The following is a 22696-nucleotide window of genomic DNA, read 5'->3' as shown; positions in this document are numbered from 1 at the left end:
GGTGATCAGATCACTCCTGATTATTAAAAAGAATCTTTATCAAGCACAGATTTTTATCCACCACAACACACACACTCACTTTATCTTTTAGGTTTTATCATTATTATTTGGTTTTTATTCATATTTATTTGCACTATTTCCTGAGGAATAATTAGGGAGAAAGTTAAAAATTACATCATGTCGGAATATTATAATAACGTCTGGATCCGCCCGTCTAATCATACTCACGCAAAAATTTTAATGGTATGTTGCCACGGCACGTTCTGCCCAACACCCACTAAGTTTTCAGCTCATTGTTTCAGTGCATTTTGTTTAATCCTGCTAATAATCAAAAAGCAAACAAACAGAAAACAAACTCACAGACAACGGTTGAAAACAATCGCCGTGGCGATGACAACAATTACCTTGAAAGTCTTCCGAGTTTGGCAGCTTGACTCCACAGATGACATAATCGGACTGATTCGCCTGCGGAGTTACATTAAGACAGTGATCAAACAGCAGAAACAAACTGACACAAGATGCAACCCATGAAAAACCAATTTGCCGCTGGCGGAGGTAGTCGCTTTAAATAACTCCATCATTGTCTACTTGGGTCAGGGTTTGAAATACTTAGCATCATATGCCAAATACTTTAAAACCCATGAAGTTCATCTTTGGATCTGACCAAACAACTTGTGTACTTATTTTTCTGAATAAACAGAACTGTTGCACACTAATGAAATGGATTCTATGTACATTATTCTGTTTGACCAAAGCTCTGGGTTGTTGTTTTTTTATCCATATAATTCTATATAGTTGCCTTGAAACGGCGTGTAGTTGAGCAGCGCTCCAACATGTCCTACTCACCACATCAATGGGGTAAATGTAGGAAAGCTCAGACAGGAGCTGACGACAGCGGAAGGTGAGCTGGGCGTTGGACTTGAGGAACTGCTCTCTGGAGAGACAAAAGCAGACGTGAGGATGACACGTTTGGTTAGCGGCTGGCAGACGTAAAGAGCTGTAAGGTACAGAGAGCCACCAGAGGAAGAGAAGAGGATGAGAGTGTAAGTGTAGCCGGAGGAGGTGGAGAAAGAGGTAGTGAGTGGTGGAAGTCATTCAGGCCCACTTACCCCTCCACAGGGACCAACTGGATGGCATACAGGTAATTACATTCAGTGGAAACAGAGAGGAGAGTGTATTCATGCAGAGTAATGATGTGTGAGAGAAGGTTAGTGCTGCTCCAAGCAGAGGATTAGGCCGATCTGCTTTTCTGTCAGACTCGCATGGAAGAGAGCAACCTAACTATTTATAACAATAAATAAACATTCATTTATAACCATAATAATATGACAGCGATTTTTATCTGCAGCTGGGCTATAAAACCCAAGAGGTCAATTACTGTTCCATCCACAGATGTCAAGAACCGCAACAGACGAAAGTAATACTTTTCAGATACAGATTCAGATGCCCGCGGAGAAAATGATAAACTGCCATCATTATTGAGATTTTAAAAACAGTGAATTAATTAAAGTCTTGCTCATAAAAATGGATTTTGAAGCTGTATATATATATGATTTTAATCACAGTGTTTTAATATAAAAAAGCCCTGTTGAATCTTTACAGCACAAGTGGATTTATACGCTGTACATGTAGCATTGATCTAGTCATTAATGGTACATCTGTTTTACCCCCAGCTTGAAAGAGCAGATTGATCATCTATCCAGAAGCCCCCCCCCCACCCCCCCATATTATTAGTGCCATAAAAATGCTCAAGCTATTCATTCATCCATTAGCTTCACTTCTTAATGTACTCATGCTGGCGTGTGACCAGCAGCAGTGAAAGAAATACAATTCAGATTCATTCTGCCTCATAAGTATAATCAGCACTAAGAGCTTAGCACAATTTAGAAAAAAAAAAAAAAAAAAAGCGCATTAACGGATTAAACATGCTAAGTAAAAATGAATGCGCTAATGAGTGAGTTTAAAGGACGCTGATGGGCAGATTTCACAGAATATGAATAAAGGTTAGGCTGCTGCTGTTCACCGGGTTTCCCACTGGGTTTTAGAATTAAGTTAACATTTAGCTTTACATGTAAAAGATATGAAAGCAGTATTGATCTTCAGGTTAGCATCCACGAGGGGGACGAAGCCCTCGTTTTCATTCTTAAACTCAAGCAAAGTGCGTTGAATCGTACCATAAAAATGTGGTTATCTTGAGTGAACAGTTGAAATTGATTAAATTAATAAAGACACAAGGACTGATGTCGCCCTGAAGGGGCGAAGGGCTCCACGTATCCCCAGGTTTGTGGAATAAACTAATAAACAACAACAGGAGGTAACATATTTAACAAGAATGAGGAAAAGGCTGAAAAATGGCGTGTCTGTTCAGCGTAACGTTTACCAAGAGCCAGCGTTCATTTCCTGTGTGTTTTCTCCCTTAATCCATACTGGCCTTCCTTGGAGCTCTGGTTTACACCCAAACTGCTGGGTGGTTTTCAAGCAGAGTCGCATCCTGGATCAGCACCCACCACACGTCTCGCAGCAGGCCAGCACAAATCCACTACGTACAACATCCCCATTGAAAACACCCAGAGAGTGCCAGACACTAAAACATCCCCAACGTTTCGCAAGAGCGTGGCGAGAGGGAGTCTAATTCACCTTGACTCACATCCTTCAGCGGGATTGGTGTAATGTCTAGCTGACAGGAAATGCATTTAAAAAGCGTGTTTTCTGTGCAGAAATACATCAATGGCTAATTACAGGCTGGTGCATACCTTTTGGCAGTGCATTCCTTCTGCAGCTTGGTTAAAGATTCTTTCTCCTCCTTCAGACTCTCGTGCTGAGCGGAGAACGTTTCCTCTGACGGGGACAGAAAGAGAAAAAACAGTAAATTATGAGGCGTGAGCGCTCTCCGTTCTATCTGAACATCCAGGTGGGCTCGTGTTGGGTTCAAACTCCAGCGAGATCAAACGGCTCTTTTGATCAGGCCAAAAGCGCTTCCTTTTGACACCACATAAAACCAAACAACACATGTATTCAAATTACAGGAATTTTGTCAGACTCTTTAAATACAGAGTTGAGCAGATCCATAAAATCAAATATGGAAGGGACACTGAAGAGCTGGTGGAATTGCTGGAACTGGCAAACGCACAATACAACAGCACTGCCAGAAAGAAGCAAAGTAATGTTTAGTGTTGGCAGAAACTCCTGTGTTCATAAAGCGTCACAAACTTTACTAAAAGGTCAAAAAGCAAGTACAAATGTTATTCCAATAAGCAAGAGGTCGAATATTGTAATGGGTCGTAAAGGAATAGATAAACTGATGATTCAACAAAATACCACCTTTGTTCTTTTATTCGGTAAACAACACAACTCTATTACCAGATAAAAATAACCAAGGAGAATAATGCTATTATTATTATTTTTATTCAAAAGGCAGAATAAATCAAATGAGCATTGGGATTCAAATGTGCAGCTCTTTGGAAAAGCGGTGGTTTAAATTCCAGTAGCCATGACTTCAACTGTCAGTCAAAAGGGAGGAGTCGCTGAAAGAAAAGTGTATTTTGTGCAAATTAATCCAATCATTCGTGATCCGTTGGATCAGATGAGCTGCTTTCCATCACATATTTCCACTCACATTCGCTGACATGAGGGCGAATGAAGATATATCTTAACAGAGACAGCAGGAGGGAGAACATACAGCCACTCGCAGCTATCTCTATCAGATGAGCTGGGAAGACAGACGGGGCGAGACAGACGACATGACAAATTATCTTAACACCCACTCCGTGCGCCTGGTTTGCACTCTTTGCTTTCATGTTGTGCCCAGCTCTGTCGTATCTGTTCACGTCATCAATCTCCTCAGTCTTTCATCCCTTTGACTGGTTCCCATTTCTATCATGATACAGACAGACGAATGTCAGCGAATACCAATACATTATCTTTCAAACTAAACAAGAGTGATCGCTGTGGGATCCAAAAACTTGGCGTGTCTTTATAAGGCTATAAAAATGCTGGTGAACCTGATGAGAAAAATCCTGATCTGACCCTAAATCAGTCAGCGAGCTGATCTGATTTTGGACATGAGATGATGTACAGTGTGGTCTCTCTGACAGCAGACAGCAGGTTTGTGGGATTCCAAAACGGACAACCACCACGCAGGTATTGGGATGTGTTCATACCGGTGTGGATGTGGTGAGGTCTGGAACAGATGCTGCCGAAATAAACAGTGACGCTGATTCACAAGAAGGTCTTCACTCACAATGACGTAAAATATTAACATCAGCTAACGTACAGTGACTCATGGACATTTGATGATATATACAATAACACCACTAGATCAATTTAAACAGACAGGAAAACCCATTTTGACTGAACGGTTTCCTGAGGGCAGGTCCCATGTGTGTCGTCAAAAAGCTGCAAAGGTTGAAGACAGATTATTTCTAAACCTGCAGAATATGAGGAAAATATGGCATTTGTAATTACACCTGATGTGTACCACAATAAAATATTGACCAATATGAGCTCTTATTTCCTTATTCATGCAGCTATAATTAGTTAAACTTTGGTAACTAACTGCTATACTGCAGTTCCTCAGATTGGGTCTTCTGTGACTTCCTGAACAAACTTCCATCATGACCTATGAGTAATTTTGGAAGGTTGGCCATTTCTGGGAAGCTTCACTACTGTTCCAAGTGTACATTTTGCAGAGAAAGTGTCTCATGAGTGATGATCTTAAGAGTCCCAGAGCCTTTAAAATAGCTTTAAAACTCAGAGTTATTTATTTCAACCATCTTTCTTTATATTTTTTCAAAGTGTGTTAGCGCTGAGAGCTACGAGCTAACTTCCAGCTTCTGAAAATTTTTTATTTCGAAGACGATGTGATTAAATAAGGGTTGGTAGCAATCAGGCATGGGTGTGTCTAGTCCAGCTGGAGCCAGTTATTAACAAAGTTTAGATTTAGTTTCAAAAGCACCTCTTCACACTGGCGATCCAGATAATGGATAACCTCATTTTCTTATTAAATAACATATTCAAAGATTTAAATCTGTGTTCTTTCTGGCTGAATTTGTTTCACATAAAAGTTTTTTTTTTAGATAAACGCATAAAAAAAATGAGGGGGGTCACAAACTCATTCGCGGCGCTGAAAATACGTTAAACTGAAGTGCTGCTGAACAACTTAATGATGATAGTTTCAATATGAGACCTTTTCTCCATGGTGACAAATACCTTGAAGAAATTCTGTGTTCCTAACACTTCAGAAACCCAACCACTGACATTTATTGGTTGGGAGTCCTGGCTATGTTACAGAGCACGAGAATAACTACTGTTACTTTAGTACAATAAATGCCCTTCACAGATTTGATTTATGTCGTCTACACAAGGTGAAAGAAGGGAAATTAGACAGGAGGAAATTGTGACAAGAGTGTGACCCCAGGAAAACCAACGCCATTAATTCTAGGGGGAGGAAAGAAAGACTTTTATTTTGAATTCACAGCTGTAAAGACGAAAAAGAAAACCTGTGGTCGTGCTCACATGCCCTGTGTTATGAACTGTACAAAAGTGGACTTAGTGTGACTATGTATACTTTAGCAGGATACGTGCTTTACTCTACACTACTGCTATGATTTCATGACTATTACAGTAAATCAGAGCGCATTGAACAGCCAGTCGTTAACCTGTCATCAGCATGATATCGACCACTGATGTTTTTCATGGCTTATTATGCTAACGCTGCCCAAGGTGGCGAAGAAAACGCATACCTGTACATGTGAACAAAGGCCCCCGGTAAGTCTGCAACAGCGTTCTAATGGGAACGTTACAAAAAAAAAAATGCAGACGCTCCGACTTTCATCTCGTCTTTATCTCTTCGCTCACGTGTAAGAAGCACACACACCTGCAGAAACCTGGACTGTATGTTTGGGTTTTCTGGGTCCTTTTGTTTTGAAAGAGGCCCGGTTTCCTGGAATAACAGGTTGATAAGAGTTATTTCCTAATGGGCCCGACGAGTGTGTGAGAGATGGGCAGACCACAGTGCCAGCCACAGATGAGATCCTGGAGAGTGTGACGAAGAATGGAGATTAAGCGCCTATGCGGGATGTCCTCTGGCGATGCTGCAGAGCAATGTAAATACACACACTCTGTTAAAGTGTCAATAACATGTAGGATGAAACCTGTAGCTTATAAGCGCTGGAGGCGTTTGTAGCTGAAACAGCACTGACATTATGTGTGTGTGTGTTACAACAAGATAATCCACCATGTTGGGGAAAAAAGCAAAGCAGACGGATCGGGTAGCCGGTGGAACCTTCAAACAGGCCACTGTTTTATTTATATATGTTTCAACCGTCTTGCTGAGACATGTTTTACCTATGAGAGACATAATTTCTTATTTGTTTTTTGTTTTTTTTTAGCTCAAATGAGATGACCCTGATCGCCCCGCAAGGAGAAGAAAATCGATCCAGGATGAACGCAACGCTCGTTGGTTTATGTCCGGTTACGGGAATATTAAATAGCTGAAATGGGACTCAAGCAATGGAAAAAAAAATAAAATCAAAGACTGCTGTGTCGGCTGATGGAGTGCAATACTCCAGACAGGATTCCGGCAGGATGATGGGAGGAGTGGTCTGTATTTACACCAATGATCCTTGGTGCTCAAACACAGTCAAAGTTGACGCACAATGTTTCCCAGATGTTGAGCTCGACAGAACGAACGCGAAGACGGCGGCCGTAGCGCTGCAGCTATCCTGCTGCCTCAGTTCACCTTCACCCAGACACAAGGGCTACACAATGCACGCAATTATTTTCAGGGTGTATAAATAACTATATCTTTCTTTATATTATTCATATCCTAATTTATTCTCGTAAAACTGCACGACTGCAGATGAATGGCGTCTGAAGGCGAGTTTCAAAACGAAATGTAAGCTGTAGCTGATAAAAATCACGCGTTTCCAAAATGGAAGAGTAGATCGGATTAAAAAAAAAACATGTTGTGCTGCCAATCTAAATATAATCAAGACACAAAATCAGCTGCTGTATGAAACGCTGTAAACACCTGTCTCCGACGGTATCCTGTCTGTAATTAATGCAGGGTTTTTTCCGACGGTGAAACAAATGAATAAGTGCAGCCTAATTACAAGAGTTAAACAACAAGCTGGAAGTAAGGCAGAACTCTGCAGCATATGGTTTTTGGCTTTTGAGTTATGAGTCTGGGAAAAAACAACAAGATTTTTCAGCACCAGCCTATTCAGTCGCAGCGTTTCAAATTATCCCAAAATACCTTTTCCCTTTTTAAAACAGCTGAAGGATTTTTTTTCTTCTTCTGTTTCTTAATAAGCACTTGTCCACCCTGGAAAGAAGCCATCAATGAGGTGCACAGGAGGAGAGCGGCGGGTTCTTTTTGGCTGCAGACCGAGTGGTGACAGGTAAAGAGGCAGAGGATTACGGCTGTTTTTTTTAAAGGATCGCACTACAAAAGAGGCTTTACCTTGAACCCTTTTTACCTGCTCTCTCTCTTTGTGTGAGTGTGTGTACCTGCATGCATGTACAGACGACATGCTAATTACTTCCACGCCCTTCTACAGGAGGATGCCTATGCAAGATGCTCTTCGGTTAAAGCAAGCTGATCTTTCGAACCCTGGATTCCTAGAGGAATTAGTCACCTACCAGAACTGAGATACGGTTTATCCATCTAAAAAACAGCTAATGTAAAACCCTCGAAGATTTAAATCTGAGCTACTATAATAAACATTAATAATCATTAAGGCCCATTTTGTATTCCATCTTTTTTGTGGGGGCACTTAATGCACGTGCTCTCATCAGATTTACCTTTCTTGTGAAGCTGCATCCTTTCCTTCTGCCGCAGGTCCATCTCCCTACCGAGAGCTTTCCGCTGTCGATGCAGTTCGCTGTGCAGCACGGCGATACGCAGCTGCATGCACTCTCGCTCTTTCTTCTGCACAGACAACGATACAGAAAGAAAACGGAAAGAGGATGAAGTAAAATATGATAAAACCCCTAAATTATATTATTATTCTGTAACAGAAATCTCAACTCGCTCCTGCAAAAGCAAACCATGTTTTCCCAGGCTGATCGCATGTTGCATTAATTTAATGTACATGGAGTGATCCAAAACTCACTGTCAATATTTCATAAAGCACTTTCAACAGCTAACAAGGAGAAAGATGCATCTCACTGAGCCCTGGGATCGACTGTGTAGGGGAAAAGTTTAGAAATGAGTTCCAGTTATGGTAATAAGTGGAGATGAAGAGAAGCGCTGTTTTCTTACACCCCCCCTGTCCACTGAGTTTACCTGGACGACAGTTCATCTGATCTTTCTCACTTTGCATGTGAGTTGCTGAGGACCTCAGGAGGTCAAAAATGGCCGCACCCACAACAGTACATTCACATGTTCAAGCAGGAGTCCTCTGAAAAACAAGCTGCAGCTAAACATCCTAGCCTGATCGTTTGAAGCGTGGGCGTCCTTTAGAAAGACATCTAACAATGCATGTCTCTGTAAGGCGCCATGATCGCGCCTTACAGAGACGTGTAAGGCACGTCAGGGGTTTCCAGTTCGAAACAGACTGTGAGGATGTGTTCAGACGTTGCTTCACAGGTATCTTCCTAATACGACTTTAAACATTGTAATCCTTTTTGACACGGCGTGTGTGAATAGTAAAGTGCCCTTTTAGCGGAGCCTTTTCCGCCCTGGTATTGTGCAAGTCGGTTCAGCGCCGTGGTTTCCTGGATGGAGAGTCTCTGATCATCTTTCACTGGGGAGAGTTTTGAAATAACTCTCCCAGTAACATCCAGAAGAAAACATTATAAGGAGATGTGCACAAACCCAAAAACACAAACTGTGAATTGAAGCCCATCACATCCAGATGAGCGTCTCTGTACACACAGGTCTTGGCCGGTGTCTCTCTCGCCACATGCTCCCTGACCAGAAGCAGCAGCGGAGCGAGTCATTCATCAACATGCTGCCCTCTCTATAGGGTGTCCCTTCATCAGGCTTTGTGCCTGCAGTGAGCTAACTGTCTAATGAGGAACAGCAGCAGGGACTCAGGGACTGATGGATGTGGATGCGGCGTACAGTCGATGAAGAGATTGGAGAAACAGAAACATGCATGAATGATAAGCTGGGATGGGGTAACTTCAAAAAACACGCAAAGAGAGATTTTAAGAGATTAAGACATGGATGATGTGCAAGTAATTTGAGTTGGGAGAGGAAAATATTTGAGATGCGACAGCGGACGACATCGATAATGGAGGGAGATTGTTGGCAGGATTAGAGAGATTCTGCTTCTTCTTCTTTTTTCCTTTTTTTTTAAAATTCATCCTGCAGTTTGCAAACAGTAACTGGGGGGGGAAATCTCTCATGCATTCAGATACCGATCGGGACCTGGATCAGAGAAAACACAGATAGGATTCTTCTGGGAGAGTTCTGAGAGGTTTGTGGGAATAACAGAGAGGGATATCAGCGGCAGAGAGAGGGCTGATAGCGCCTCCCTCTCTATGCTGATCGCGACCGGCTTTTGGCACGAACCGCCAGGCTCCTCCACTTTCACTTAGCGCCGCATTTGGCATTGGGGAAGGGCCTTACACCCACCGCCGGGGCCCTGTCTGACTCCGACTGAACATCAAACATCAACTGGGGTCAGCTGAGTCAATAAGCAGCAGGGCTGGGTTGGAGTGGGAGCGTGTTATAACCCAGCAGATTAATGGCAGCATGTGGGGGGGGGGGGTGAAGGGGCCATGCATTGAGGTTGGTGGCCTCTGCTCTGTCCCCCCCCTTTGATCTGTACTCTATGATGCTCAGAGAAGGATAGTACAGAGTTCTCTGAAGGCAAAGAGGGGGAACCCTCAGAGGAACCACACAATGCTCTACTTACTACAAGTTGCCGGGATTTGCAGAAAGGTAGAGGACAAGGATTATGTGATTTATTAGCTGATGGGAGCCCTGAATGGGGTTTTAAGGAATGTTTCGCTGTGGGGGAAATATCAGAGACAGGTTTTTGAAAGGGATCCTTTGTGGTAAAGAATGGAGCCTCAGTGTTTTTGTAGGAAGGCTACAGAGGAGCTGCTTTAATAGGCCGGGTGAGGGTCTGGGAAAGAAACAAAAAAAAAAAAGTCATAACCAAAACTGATGTGGAGAAGAATGGAGAGAAACAGCTGGAACAGCTGGCTAAAAGAGGTGCTCTGAAGAGACACTTGAAAAAGTTTCATTTTGCATCATTGCCAGAAAACATCCCTGAGACTCGTAACAACACTTGGATGTAAAGATAACCCAACCGGACATGTGAGGAGTGTCATCCTACAAGCAGAATAAAGCTTTTCCAGGAAGATAAAAATGACTGGAGTGTCGTTTCCAGGGGCCTTTGAGACACCAGAGGAGAGAGGATGCCTTTGAAGGGAGCGTTTACTGTAAACATCAAGTCAAACCTGGGGTCAGCACCCGGTTGTCACAACTGGGGAGCTGCACATTCCAAAAATGTTAAATATGCTTTCTTGCAGTTTACCACGGATGCCAGTGACGTCGTCACTTGGGATGTTGCTCTAATTCTCAGTCATCGAGAACAGAAAAAAAAAAAGCAACATAGAGCTGCCCAGATAAATAATTACTGATTTGGCTTATGTTAATTAACAATAATAACCTGTATGTATTCCAAAAGTAGTTTCGTCAAAAGCATCAGAAGCGTTGGAGATGAACTCAGTAAGGAGGATTTCTGATTTCCTCCTGCTCTTGATGCATTAGTTCAGGCATCTTGTTGAATCTTTTTATTCTCTTACCTTAAATAAAACGCACACAACCTGCAGAAGTTTATCAAGGTAGAAATACTATTCGGTAGTGTAAATGAACCTTTATTTAAACCGCTCATATCTTCACAAACTTTTGTGATGCGTTTAATTCAAGCCGTGTTGGAAAACGTCGCCTGCTCTCACCCGCTCCGTGCACGCCGCCGTCGTCCTGAGCTTTTCCTCGATCTCCTTCCCGATCTTCTGCACAGTGACTTGGGTCTGCTTGATGGCTCTCTGGGCCGTGTGGAGTCTGCAAAAAAAAAAAAAAAAGGAGGAGGAAACACAAAGTCACAGTCTGGATCATTGTTCCTTAACCACACACACACTCAAACCACAAAAAATGAAACCCCCGCTTCCAGAAACCGTGTGAGAGCGATGACGACAGCAGCCGTTCGTTTCACTTTGGCGTGGATGTTTACGACGGCTGTTTGGAGATCAGCGTGAGTTATGATTGTCCACATGTGGAGGAGTTGTCGAACAGTTTGTTCATTGTGGCTTTTTTTTTTTTAAACTAATTTAATTCCAGCTCGCCTGCTGCTCCCGGACTATGAGAGGTTACTGTCGAGTTCTGACTGTAAACAAAAGGACAAAAACAATATTTACAACCTTGGATTCTACACTTCATTGGACCAGATGGTCCAATTTTCTTAAACACTACAAAAAACATATCAAAGGTTTGATCCCAGTTACTTTTAATATATATCACGTAACCACAATACGAGATCAAAGGTTCATAAAACACTAGGACGTTAGCAGGATTAGCCCATCCCGCTAAGGGATCAGACTAACATGAGAACTAGTAGTTAACCATCGCACTGTCCAGACTGGAGTAAGACCATCGCCGTCACTAAATGTCTGGATGCCAATCACGCTGCTTGACAGTTGGATTGCACAGTAATTGTGGCTGAACCGTCTGGGCCTCAGTTAAGACGTAATTAGTCCTTGCTAGCATGCTTCTTTGCCTCTTAACCCTGTGGTTTGAGCTGCACTGAATGGGGTTTTCTTTCGGTATGCACTTGCTTTCAGTCTTCAAAAAAAAAAAAAAAAATTGCCTCTTGAGTGGGTTTAGTGTAAGAGGATCTTTTTAACAGGCTTCCAGCTAGGTGGGGTCATTTTACAAATCCTCAGGGAAATTAAATTCCTTTGAATATACTCCATGATGTTACAGCTTCTGAAAAATGATTTCAGATTTTCTGCCCCCGTGTTCAATCTGTCTGAGGCGAGGCGGCGATGGCAGTTGTTGATGTTCCTTTGGAACATCGGGGCAAATGTGTTTTGACAGCTTCATCTGTTTTGGTGATTGCGATGGTTGAATCTGATATGCCCCCCCCCCCCCCCCCCAGGTGAGAATACTTATCTCCTCGCTCCTTTTCACGCATGTCTGCCCCCTTATCACTTGCCTGAGTCTTGGCCTAATGCCTGCCCATCAGGCTCCATCACAGCATGTGGACCAGAAGGAAGCACGGACAACGCAGCGGTTTAACCTGCAGACGACGATCCGGAGAATTCCTTCTCACGAAGCCGCGGCAACCTTCCGCAGCCGAGGCGAGAGGGGTAACTTAGCACTTTGCCACATGCTATTTGCAGGAAGTTATGACTGAGTCTGTGCAAGAAACCCTTGATACTGATAAACATCAGAAAAACATTTTCTCCTTTGAGCGTAGCTCTAGATCCTACAGGAGTGTCATATGAAACTTGAGCGTTTGAAACATGCAGATTTTTTTGATAAACAGAAAAACATCTTGTGGAGAAATCTTTACTACGGGCGTTTGAGTGTAGTAAAACAAAGTTCAAGTGGTAAATGTTAAGATGTGCAATCACGTTAACACAAACGGATTAAAAATGATGACCCCTTTTAAATCTTTCCTCCGGTGCAGCTGGAGGACAGAAGCCCTGGCAGACTCTTTGACTCAAGTCTTTTGTTTTCTGTTCATTTCTGATTATATTGAAATAAATATTTGCCACGGTTTACACGTTGTTTTGTGTTCCAGAGTGGGCAATTTTTGCAATCAGGGCAGACAAGGAATCGGCATGAATCATCTGGCTCGCAAAGATAAATAAGCCAGTGATAGACATGGGATATGAAGAAGATCTGCCGTTCCTCTCAGAGACAATAAGCAGGAAACCACAAGAAGGCCACATTGAAAACCAGAGAGTTGTTTTTCCTTTCTTAATCTAATTTACAAGGTTGCATGAATTTTGAAATTGGGGTCATGACTTTCACATCGCATTAAATGAGCGACCCAAACCTGAACATTTAGTAAGGAGGAGCACTAAACGCTCCTTTTATGGTAAACTGCAGAGCCTAAATAAAAGACAGTCTGCTTCATCTGCGATGGAACTTTCTCGATGCTTCCCGCCCGGTTGAAGCAGGAACACAACGGCGTTCCTCCGATGTGTTTTGCGTCAGCGGCTTCTGATCAGCAGACCGGAGGCTGAAGGGCCACCTGCAGGAAAGCATTAACACCATCGTACGGTACGTACAGTACGTGCGTGCGTGCGTACGCCGCACAACAACATGTCAAAGCAAATCCAGAAACACGAGCACCATGTGACTCTGATGATGGGAAGAAGAACATTTACAGCTTGGGAATAAAACCGATTGGCTAAAAATACAGCCCAGACAGCTGCGTTATGGGGATGATGTCACAGCAGAACCTCAGACTTCAACATCCAGCATCAGCAACATTGACTGTCATGACGCCGACATTTAGAAGCAGCAGCCTCTCACACTTCCTCTTACACGCCACTTGAGTGTGACATTGGAGAACACACAGGGGCCATTTTTCAAGGCCTCTGACTCTTATCCCTAAACCCATTCAGCTTTTCCTCTTTTTGATACCATAAAACAAGTCATGTGATCACCGTCTGTCGGTTCCACCGTGAGACCCCTCAGGTTGTCCTTCCCCTCTCGCCGCTCGCACATAAAACCTCTCCCCTGGTAAGGAGTGTGTTGGGAGGTTGAGAGATGTCTCAACCTGTCTTAAAAGTCTCTACAATGGGGGGGGGGAAACTACTTTGTTGAACAGCTGGTTTATCTTCATCACTGTTTTCTTGGCTTTCGTCGCATCCAGGCGGGGGCCCCAGCTCCTCATAGGATGTGGCTAAGCCTCTATCTGAGCTCGGAAGACTCTCTGGAAGAGAAAAGACTTGCTGATTGATGACCTGTACTCTCCCCTCTTCATCTCTCCATCTCAGAGCCCTCATCATCACTCTGCTACTCACGCAGGCGACGGCTGTTGTCAACCAGCATCGGCCTGAAAAGCCCACAGTGGATCTGCTGACAAATAGTCGCCATTAATCAAGATCAGTGCGTCCTTACAAGATTGTTCTAAAGAGTATCTGACACTGTGGGTGTCCCCCCCCTTCTCTCCCCCCTTTGCTGTGAAGCACCAAACAAAGTTGATGCATTTTGAAAAGGATTGCATTCTGCAGGTCAGAAACTGAGTAGTATATATATATGTATATATCGGGGGGGTAGGATAATCCCTGTTGGAGTGTAGGGTATCTGATGAATCATTCTGGAGTGCATAATCATAAACTATGTGCATATGAGTCCATTGAGCCAAGCAAAAAAAAACAAAACAAAAATGTGACAGGGGTGAGGAGCTGCAGGCAGAGAAGTGAGTGGGAATTGTGGGGGGGTTGGGGGGGGTGAATGTAACCGTATTAAACTCTACCGAGTCCCATTGGATATACATAGAAGAAGAGGATGTGGAAGAAGGCTGCAATAATAGAAGAAGCAAGAGCAGAGGTCATAAACATTATGATTCAAACTGGGACTTCTCTGCTGCGAGTTTTTTTTTGGGGGAGGCGATGTTCGGCTCTCACCAGGAGAACTTCTAGACGAGGGAGCAGGATTCTTTTTCTTGACCTAGTAAAGGCCCGTGACACATTTATGAACCCCTATTTAATTCTTATAGTTGGAAAATACCAGTGGAAGCCTTCAAAAATGCTCCTAATGAAAGGATTCTTTTGGAATCGACTGACTAAGCTTTCTAAATACAGGCTCATTTAGCAAAAAAACGATTGTAATTACGAGGGTTTCCCTCGAGGGAAACCCTAGCGAGGCTGAAAGTGGCGTTTACGTCCCACCACATTTAAATATAAATGGAAAACAACAACCAAGTGTTTGTCAACAGATGCCAGAACCGCCATGTGTCGTCTCAAAGCTCTTAACTTAACGACTGTTCCAGGGTTTCCCGTCCAAGCAAACTGACTCCACACGTTTCTGTCTCCCTCTTGTGGCTGGAGCTTGTACTGCATCCATGTGTCCAGTCAACATCACAATCAAAATCAGGATTTAATTCCAATACAATCGTCCTAATCATAAAGAGCCTTCATTAAATAGACCACTACTAACGTTGCATCTTTTTACATGGAGACCACAGGAGTTGTGACTTAAACTAGAAGCCATAAGCGCTTCTATAATTGTGGAACAAGTTGTGAGCTCTCCTGTGGCACCATCTACTGGAATCACCAACTACGACTATAGCCACAATTAAAGCAGAAGAGAGTTCCAAAAAAAAAAAAACCACAGCAAAAGCTTCCAATATATGCCCATCACATATTTGATAACTGACTTTAGAGACAGAACATAAAATGTAAGTATTTGGCAGGGAAAGAAGTCTCAACACAAAAGCCAGTAGTAAAATTTGAAAGGTGAATCTTCAGTAAAAAAGTCTAAACATGCGAAAGTAAAATTATTTTCTCATGCTCTCTTTCAAAAAAAAAACCCAAAACACTATCATCAATCACCTGAATGTGCTTGATGCTCTGCGACAGGTGCTGCGCCTTACCTGAGCAAAGAGAAAACACTGTAGGAGTTCCTGACTGAACTCTGGTCGACCTGAAGCAGATTGTTTTTCTTGTGGTCCGACTGATCCTGGAACAGACACATGACATCGTTTCAATACGGACGCTGTAGACGCCAAACGGTGTCCAAATGAAGCTAATGAGATTAGGATTGGTTATTCTGTTATGAAGAAACAGCTGTGGAAAATGTACAAAGGGCCGTACCTTATGATCAAAGTCAGCTGCATAGTAGCCATCATTCAACCCAAATATGATCTCATTTGGATTCCTGGATCGGATCTGCAAAACAAAGCAAGCAATGGCTCGTTGTAGAATCAGAGATGGACAGAACAAAAGGACAGCGAGCAGCTGGATGCGTACGAGCCCGGACTCATTATCGGTTAGCCTCAGCAGCGTCGCTGTGGAAGGAAGACAATCATGTTGAAATGTTACGCGCTGTTTTGGCTCAAAACTCGGATCGTTTTAAGACAGAATCACATGTTCGAGTCGAGTTTAAACACTCACACTGAAGCGTGACGAACACTTACAAACATTTCTCCTCATTTTAACATCAAACAAACAGAAAATGAATGAAAATTTTCATTTCTAGCCTCTATTACTACTAAAAGGTTGGAATGTGTGTTGCAGCAGAGGAAAGTGTCATTTTATGTAATTTTACAGGTCAGCATATTGCTGCATCTTTGAGGATAAAATAGAAACGCCAAACTGATGCAGTAAAGTCACTTCATTTCACCTTTAAGTGCGGCTTCCAGTACAAAAAAAAAAAGCATGTCAGTGAACAGAACCTCATTTCTCAACCAGGTTCTGACTATGACACACTTGCTGGAACGTCTGGTGGAAAACTTGACTCATAAAGGTTTCCTTACAGAAAAGGTTATAGTCTTTATTTATTATTTTGATGGTAAACTTCAGAAAAAGAAAGGTGAACTTGAATGGTGGTAATAAAAACACGATGTGTCCCACTGGTTCTGATGGATCGTGACGTCGGTACGCCCCCCTTTTACAGGCTCAGTGGGACGAATACCTGACGGAAAATTCATTCCACCAGTGACTCCACCTCCAAGCAGTTTGGAAGTATTGACACCTGAGCGGCCGTAGTGTCACATGACACCAGAACAGCATTCAATAAATAAAGAAAACCTGTTGCTGTTCTTTCTGTGTTTCCAGTGCACCAAATTTGAGTCAGTTATGTAAAAGAAATTTTCATTGACTGTTAGTTTATGGGTTCAAATCAGGAATGTTCCATTTCCTGTGTTAAAAACTTGATAAAATTGTTGCGAAATTAGGTTGACGAGATTCTAGTCCTGGCTGTGGATTTTAAAAAATGTAATTAGGTTAGTCAATATAATTGCGTGGCTCCGGTTGTGTTTCAAACTTTGCCAACCAGTCATGTTCAGATGAGGTTTGCACAACAAACACTTTACCAGTTCAAGAGTTGAACTCCAACTGTCTGGGAGGATCGGTGTGATTCCCCTCAGTATAACGTGGCCTACATAGAAGCATCTGCTCCAGAGCCGCCATCATATTATAAGCAGGATCGAAAATGACTCAGACTCATTGTGCTTTTGGGGGAAAGGCAGCTTATCTCTGCAATATTATGCATAAGTTTGATCTAAATCTTCCATCAGGATGTATCTGAAGCAAAACCTGCTGATTAACAGATCAGAGAAAGTCACAGTCACTATTGCTCGAATTACGGGAAGGAATTAGGGTCAAATGTTGGGATTTGATCAGTTTTGCATGGAAATGATTCATCGCTGACAGTCATACAATAATCTGCTCCATATCTGTGGGTTTCATGCTCTGACCTGCTGTCCTGTGTATCTGAGGCCGTCCAGATTGACCTTCCACTCGATGAGGAGCTGGTATTGCTCCTCCTGTCCACCCCAGATCCTCACCACGAAGCAGGACACCGAGGTGTCCAGCAGGTCCGGCAGCATGCCAAAGTCCAGGCTCCGCCAGGTTGGATTCTGACAAGCACACACACACACACATGCACGCACACACACACACATTAATACCTTCATTGGGTTCAGTAACAATCAAACTTAAACTTCTGTCAGGGAAGCATGCGTGCTTTTTATGCTGGACAACTTGAATCAAACTCCACGCGGTAGCCCCGTCAAATCAAAGCCAATATGTGATCCGTATTCTCTGCAGAGTAATTGAATCATCCTGCTCGACATTAACCTCAAAGTCTGATCTGAGCTAAAGTTAGTTCTCTGTCCTTGAACCTCCAGACTGACAGCACCGAGTATTCAATTATCTACTATTTCCCTTCATCAGAGAGAAAATCTGTGGGTCGCTGGGTCAACTTTCAAGGACGGGTAGGAAAAGCAGAAGCAGAAGCACAATGCACAGCGAGGGGAGGGGTTAAAGAAAAAAAAAAAAAACTAGTGAGAGCCGGAAGCACAAGTAGAATGAAAACAGGAAGACCATCAGGAAGCATTTCTCTAGAAGAATCACAAAGGAAAAGGGAGGAGGGGGGTAGAATGTCAGTAAGGATGTTAAGTTCAACAGGAGGGAGTTGGGCTCAGAGATGACAGGAGTCATGATTCCTGCAGTGCGTTATAGAGCCCGTCTGCTCAGCAGCTTAGGTCAGCTAACGTCTCAGCGGCTCGCTGTCGTCAGCTGCTTCTGCAGAGCTGCATCTGCCAGGCGAATAAGAGCAAAGACGGCCGGTTTAATATACGCCGTGTATCAATGGAGCATTGAGGGATTAGTGCCGGTGACGGGGAATGGCGGCGGCGACGTGCAGAAAGCCGGTCGTCATCCCACCGCTGCATTTAATGACAGTTAAATAGCACGGTTGCAGGTAATAAGAACCTGAACCTCGACCCAGAGGCAGACATGATGAAACGCAAGGAGGTCTGTACTCACCAGGGAGTCTCGTATGACTTCACTCTTGTAAAAGTCTAAGAAAACATCAGAAAAAGGTGATTAAAAAAGGTAGAAAACACTTAAATAGAATCAAACATTGAGTCAAACATTAAAAAAACAACAATTCTAAATAGTCAAAATGGTATTCAAGGCAGGGAAGGCGACTGTGGGTGGGAGGTGTGGACGCTGACCTCTAGATATGCGTTCTCCTAAGCAGAGGTGGAGGGTGAAGTAAGTGTCCAGCAACGGGGAACCATTCTTGTTGACAATGTTCCTGGCAGCGATGCTCCGGAGATGACGCAATCGTCTCTGTTTGGTGGAGGAAAACACAGAAAGAGTTGGAGGTCGACCACGGATAGAGCGAGAGCAAAGGACAGACCTCAGAGCTGTTCTATTCCACTTCATCCCCGTCACATGATCGGAGTTGGCAAACGGCATCAAGGCTGTTCTGAAGATTGAAAACACTAACTTTATTACGTAAAATGACGTTATGTCTAGCCGTTATTTAAACAGCCCCAAATTGAGTTTATTTCACAAGAACAGAAGCGACACCAGAAGCGACAGTCTCGTAGATATCGGCCAATCACGTAACAGAGGCCTGACATGTATACGGTGGAGCTGCACGGGCTGTGAACTCACCAGGCATAATCGGTCACATGACAAACCCCACGATGGAAAAGCGTTTATGAAACATGTGACTTTCCACACAAAGTAACAGTCGGTGCGCCAGGAATCCAGAGACAGTTCACATCTGGATGCATGGCCTGAATATTAACTTAACACAAGGCCACAAACAGACTATTTGGCAAATTCCCACAACCTGCAAACACATCATTGTTGCACAAACTCTGTCTTAACCAGCAGGCGTCTCTCCTGCAGCCACACAGAGTAAAACACAGTCATGGGTTGACCTATAAGATTAAGGGTTTCAGAAACAAAAACGCTGATTGTTTTTTAGGGGATGTTTAACCCCCACCATGCACATACCTGAACAGGCTAATGTGGAGCACAGGCAGACAGAATGTTCTAACTAGAGGGCAGATTTCACTGAATTCAGTCCAGCAGCTTTTTAGATGTAGATCAAACCATACCCTGTGATTTAGTGACGCATGGACCAACAAAAGTGACTCCATATTGAATCGGTGACACAACAGACATGTGAGGTCACCCACTCGGTGAAAGTCATTATTTTATAAATTGTGTTATATCTTGGGCTCAGGAATGTTTCGTAAAACTGAAGCCAGCGTGAAAAAACACAAGATCAAAATCAGTCATTTAAAATCTGGAAATCCTGTTTCACAGCTGGCGTGTCTGGATTGCTGTTGCAAAAAAACCCAAACATAAATCACTAATAGCCAACAGCCGTTTATAATATCTATATGGCCACAAATCAATTCAATGACATAAGAGGCAAAGACAAAGGATATTTGGGACATGTTTTGTATTTATCCACAGTGATCATATTTCAGTTTTATTTCAGCTGCTAATGTTTTGTATTTGTAAAGCAAATACAAGGTGTAAATGCAATTTATGAAGGTTTTGAATATTTTGAGGAAGAGAAATAGACGCTCTCAGGGAATTGGTACAGCTGCAGATGAGTCAGAAGTAAAAGTTCCATCTCAACACAGATCTGAAACTGTGTGCACCTACAGACCCCATCTGTTCAGGGTTTTTTAGGTAAGAAGAATGTCAGCAAATTACCAAAAGAGCTCCTTTTTTATTTCAGGTCTAACAACAATATCAGCATGTGGGGATCTGCCTAAATCCCTTATACCTGTGTTGAGTTAATCAAATATTTGTCTCAACATCTGGAAAATAGTGCCATCATTCTTTAGTGTAAGGAAACAGATTCGACGAGAGTTACTCTCTAGAGAAACAAAGTTGTCTCCAATGAGAACAAAAGTTACACAACTAAGTATTTAATTTAATTCTAAAAAATAACACATGAACAGAAAACCTGTCACATTCAGTCACTCAAAAACAGTTCAAGAATCTAAGACAGCATCACATTGTGATGTATTGTGGAATGTGGAGCAACATATTGTGAGCATCTGCTGCACATCGATCCCTGATGTGAACTCTGGGGTGATTTAATGTCAAACCGCACAACTTCAGGAAACCCCAGCTGTGGATGTTTGTGTCCCTTGAAGCTACACCACATCCATCTGATTCTCCGTCTGTATTGAAATCTGTCGCGTTTGACTTTGAATCACCTTTTGCTCCATTGGCGGGTCGACACTTGTACATGTTTCCAAAAGAATGAATGAACGGATAGATGGATGGAGTTGTGTGGGTTTTTTTTTAGACCTCCAAAGAATCTTTAGTTTTATTTTGCATGGTTGTCACGGTCTAGACGTTTTTAAATCAGAGTAAAATAGCAAAACGAGACAATATAACATCAGTAAAAACGCATGCCGCCCTTCCCTTAACGACCGCTTGAGCTGTCATTTGCGTTCTGACATGACCATTAGCGGCTTATTGCCATGGCACCCAATTAAACGCAGATTATTTTAAATGCCATAAAATTGAACGGTAGTGCGGAACAGCTGGGACTGAAAATGCCTGTCTATGCTCTAACTTGTTTTTAAGTGTCTGTGTTGTCAGTCCGTTCCATTATTATCTAGCAAACTAGCTAAAAGTAAGCTAGCAGATGCAAGCTAACTAGCTAGCCCTTACGGGCCTGACGTGTTTCATCATGACAGCAGCCGAAACAGACGCTGGAAACTTGTGCATAACATCGAACAGAGGTAAGTTTTCCTTGAAACTCGGTTCTTATTGACATGAGTTGGAAGGGTAAAGGTTTACCTGCTGGGATGTGAGCTCGACATGTAAAGCTCGAGAGGATGAAGCTCCAGAGTTAGTGACAGAAGCGGCGGGGATGGCGAGAACCCGACCGTTGATGGAGTTCATCCTCCCGTCGGCATTTAGCGGTTCCCCTTCATTCAACAAAACAACCCGTCCAGGACTCCCAGGATAATCTGTTTGAAGTTTACGAAGTTGCAGGGAACCCTCAGGCGCATGTAGACGCAATTAGATGCGTGGTTAAAGGGCTAGAACAGCTGTCAGCTAACCAACAGGACGTAAACAAAGTAGAGCTACACACCGTCTCCGGAAAGAGGGCGATACACCTCGGCTGCTGATTGGTTGAAAGAAACGTATGTTATGTAAAGGCGGGACTTAATGTTGAGGATACGTGTTGCTATTGGTTGATTTAGCTGCTAAACTTCCCGGATGGGGCGGGTGTCATTGTGATATATCGGAGCTGCGAAATATGAGGAAGTTGCAGGCTTGCAGCGCACAACGTGACGTGCAGGTGACCAGGACGGTGAGCTGCAGGCCATTTCTTATTTACACAGTCCGGTTCAGTTTTCTCAAAACGTTAACAAATACATGTAAATAATTCAAAACTTTTCTTCATCTTCCAAACTCAGACGTATGGAGAGTCAATGTGACTCGTATTTACTGTATGTTCCTTTCATCCAACTATACAAGCATTAAAGTTTAAACCTTCATTGACAATGAATAGCAAGTACTTATGTTCAATTCTAGTGTGAAAAAATCTGATCAGTTAATGGAGGAGAACGACAACTACAAGATAAGTCATGGCTAATAGTTGTAAACATGTAATGTGAATTAGGCTATATTGTTGGATTACTAGTTATGCTGATGCAATAAAAGCATTACAATACTGTAATTAGGGGGTGTTTGACATACAGTACAGCAATCTAGGGAACATGTAATGTTGTTTGATGGTTAATACTCAAAATGCATGAAATGTATATATCTACCTTAATTAAAATTTGGATCTACGATGTCAGATGTCAAATACATTTTATTGTTCTTAGCTTTATTACATTCCGTCCATCTGTCCCCCTGACTGCATTAAAATAAATAACCATTAGGGGGCAGCAGCCTACCTACAGACGCCCTCTGTTTCTACAGGGTCATTGAACATGAACAAAAACTACTGATCACTGCTGAAAATAAGCTGTCTTGTGTTGGGTTAACAGGTCCTGCAAGTTTGGTTTGGTGCTCTCTAGGTCGTTTATAATATTGACTTAAATTTTTAACACTTTAAGTAGCCTGAATGTGAAGCATAACATTGTAGAACTGGGAAATGTTATAAAATCCTGGATTTGTTAAACATTTATCAAACCAGTCAGCAAGATGGAAGTTTAAAGCCTGTGTAATATAAAGTACTGCAGATTCAAAGCAAAATGCTATTTTT

General features: G+C 42.8%; 1 protein-coding gene across 1 annotated transcript in view; it reads right to left on the bottom strand.

The window, feature by feature from the left end:
• Positions 1-21583, bottom strand: part of uvrag (UV radiation resistance associated gene) — a 70138-nt gene extending 48555 nt beyond the window's left edge. Inside the window, exons 1-11 of the mRNA XM_068331336.1 lie at positions 21274-21583; positions 18660-18777; positions 18469-18503; positions 17397-17558; positions 15793-15867; positions 15573-15658; positions 10918-11023; positions 7804-7930; positions 2754-2838; positions 847-934; positions 405-465 (exon numbers count right to left, since the gene is read on the bottom strand). Coding sequence (XP_068187437.1) covers positions 405-465; positions 847-934; positions 2754-2838; positions 7804-7930; positions 10918-11023; positions 15573-15658; positions 15793-15867; positions 17397-17558; positions 18469-18503; positions 18660-18777; positions 21274-21378 — 1048 coding nt within the window. The 5' untranslated portion in view covers positions 21379-21583. The remainder of the gene's footprint in view (positions 1-404; positions 466-846; positions 935-2753; positions 2839-7803; positions 7931-10917; positions 11024-15572; positions 15659-15792; positions 15868-17396; positions 17559-18468; positions 18504-18659; positions 18778-21273) is intronic.
• Positions 21584-22696: the final 1113 nt, after the last annotated feature.

The sequence above is a fragment of the Antennarius striatus genome, chromosome 13, assembly GCF_040054535.1.
Source record: "Antennarius striatus isolate MH-2024 chromosome 13, ASM4005453v1, whole genome shotgun sequence".
Classification (NCBI taxonomy): Eukaryota; Metazoa; Chordata; class Actinopteri; order Lophiiformes; family Antennariidae; genus Antennarius; species Antennarius striatus.
The sequence above is the reverse complement of the archived record's forward strand: the minus strand, read 5'-3'. Positions and strand labels throughout refer to the sequence as shown.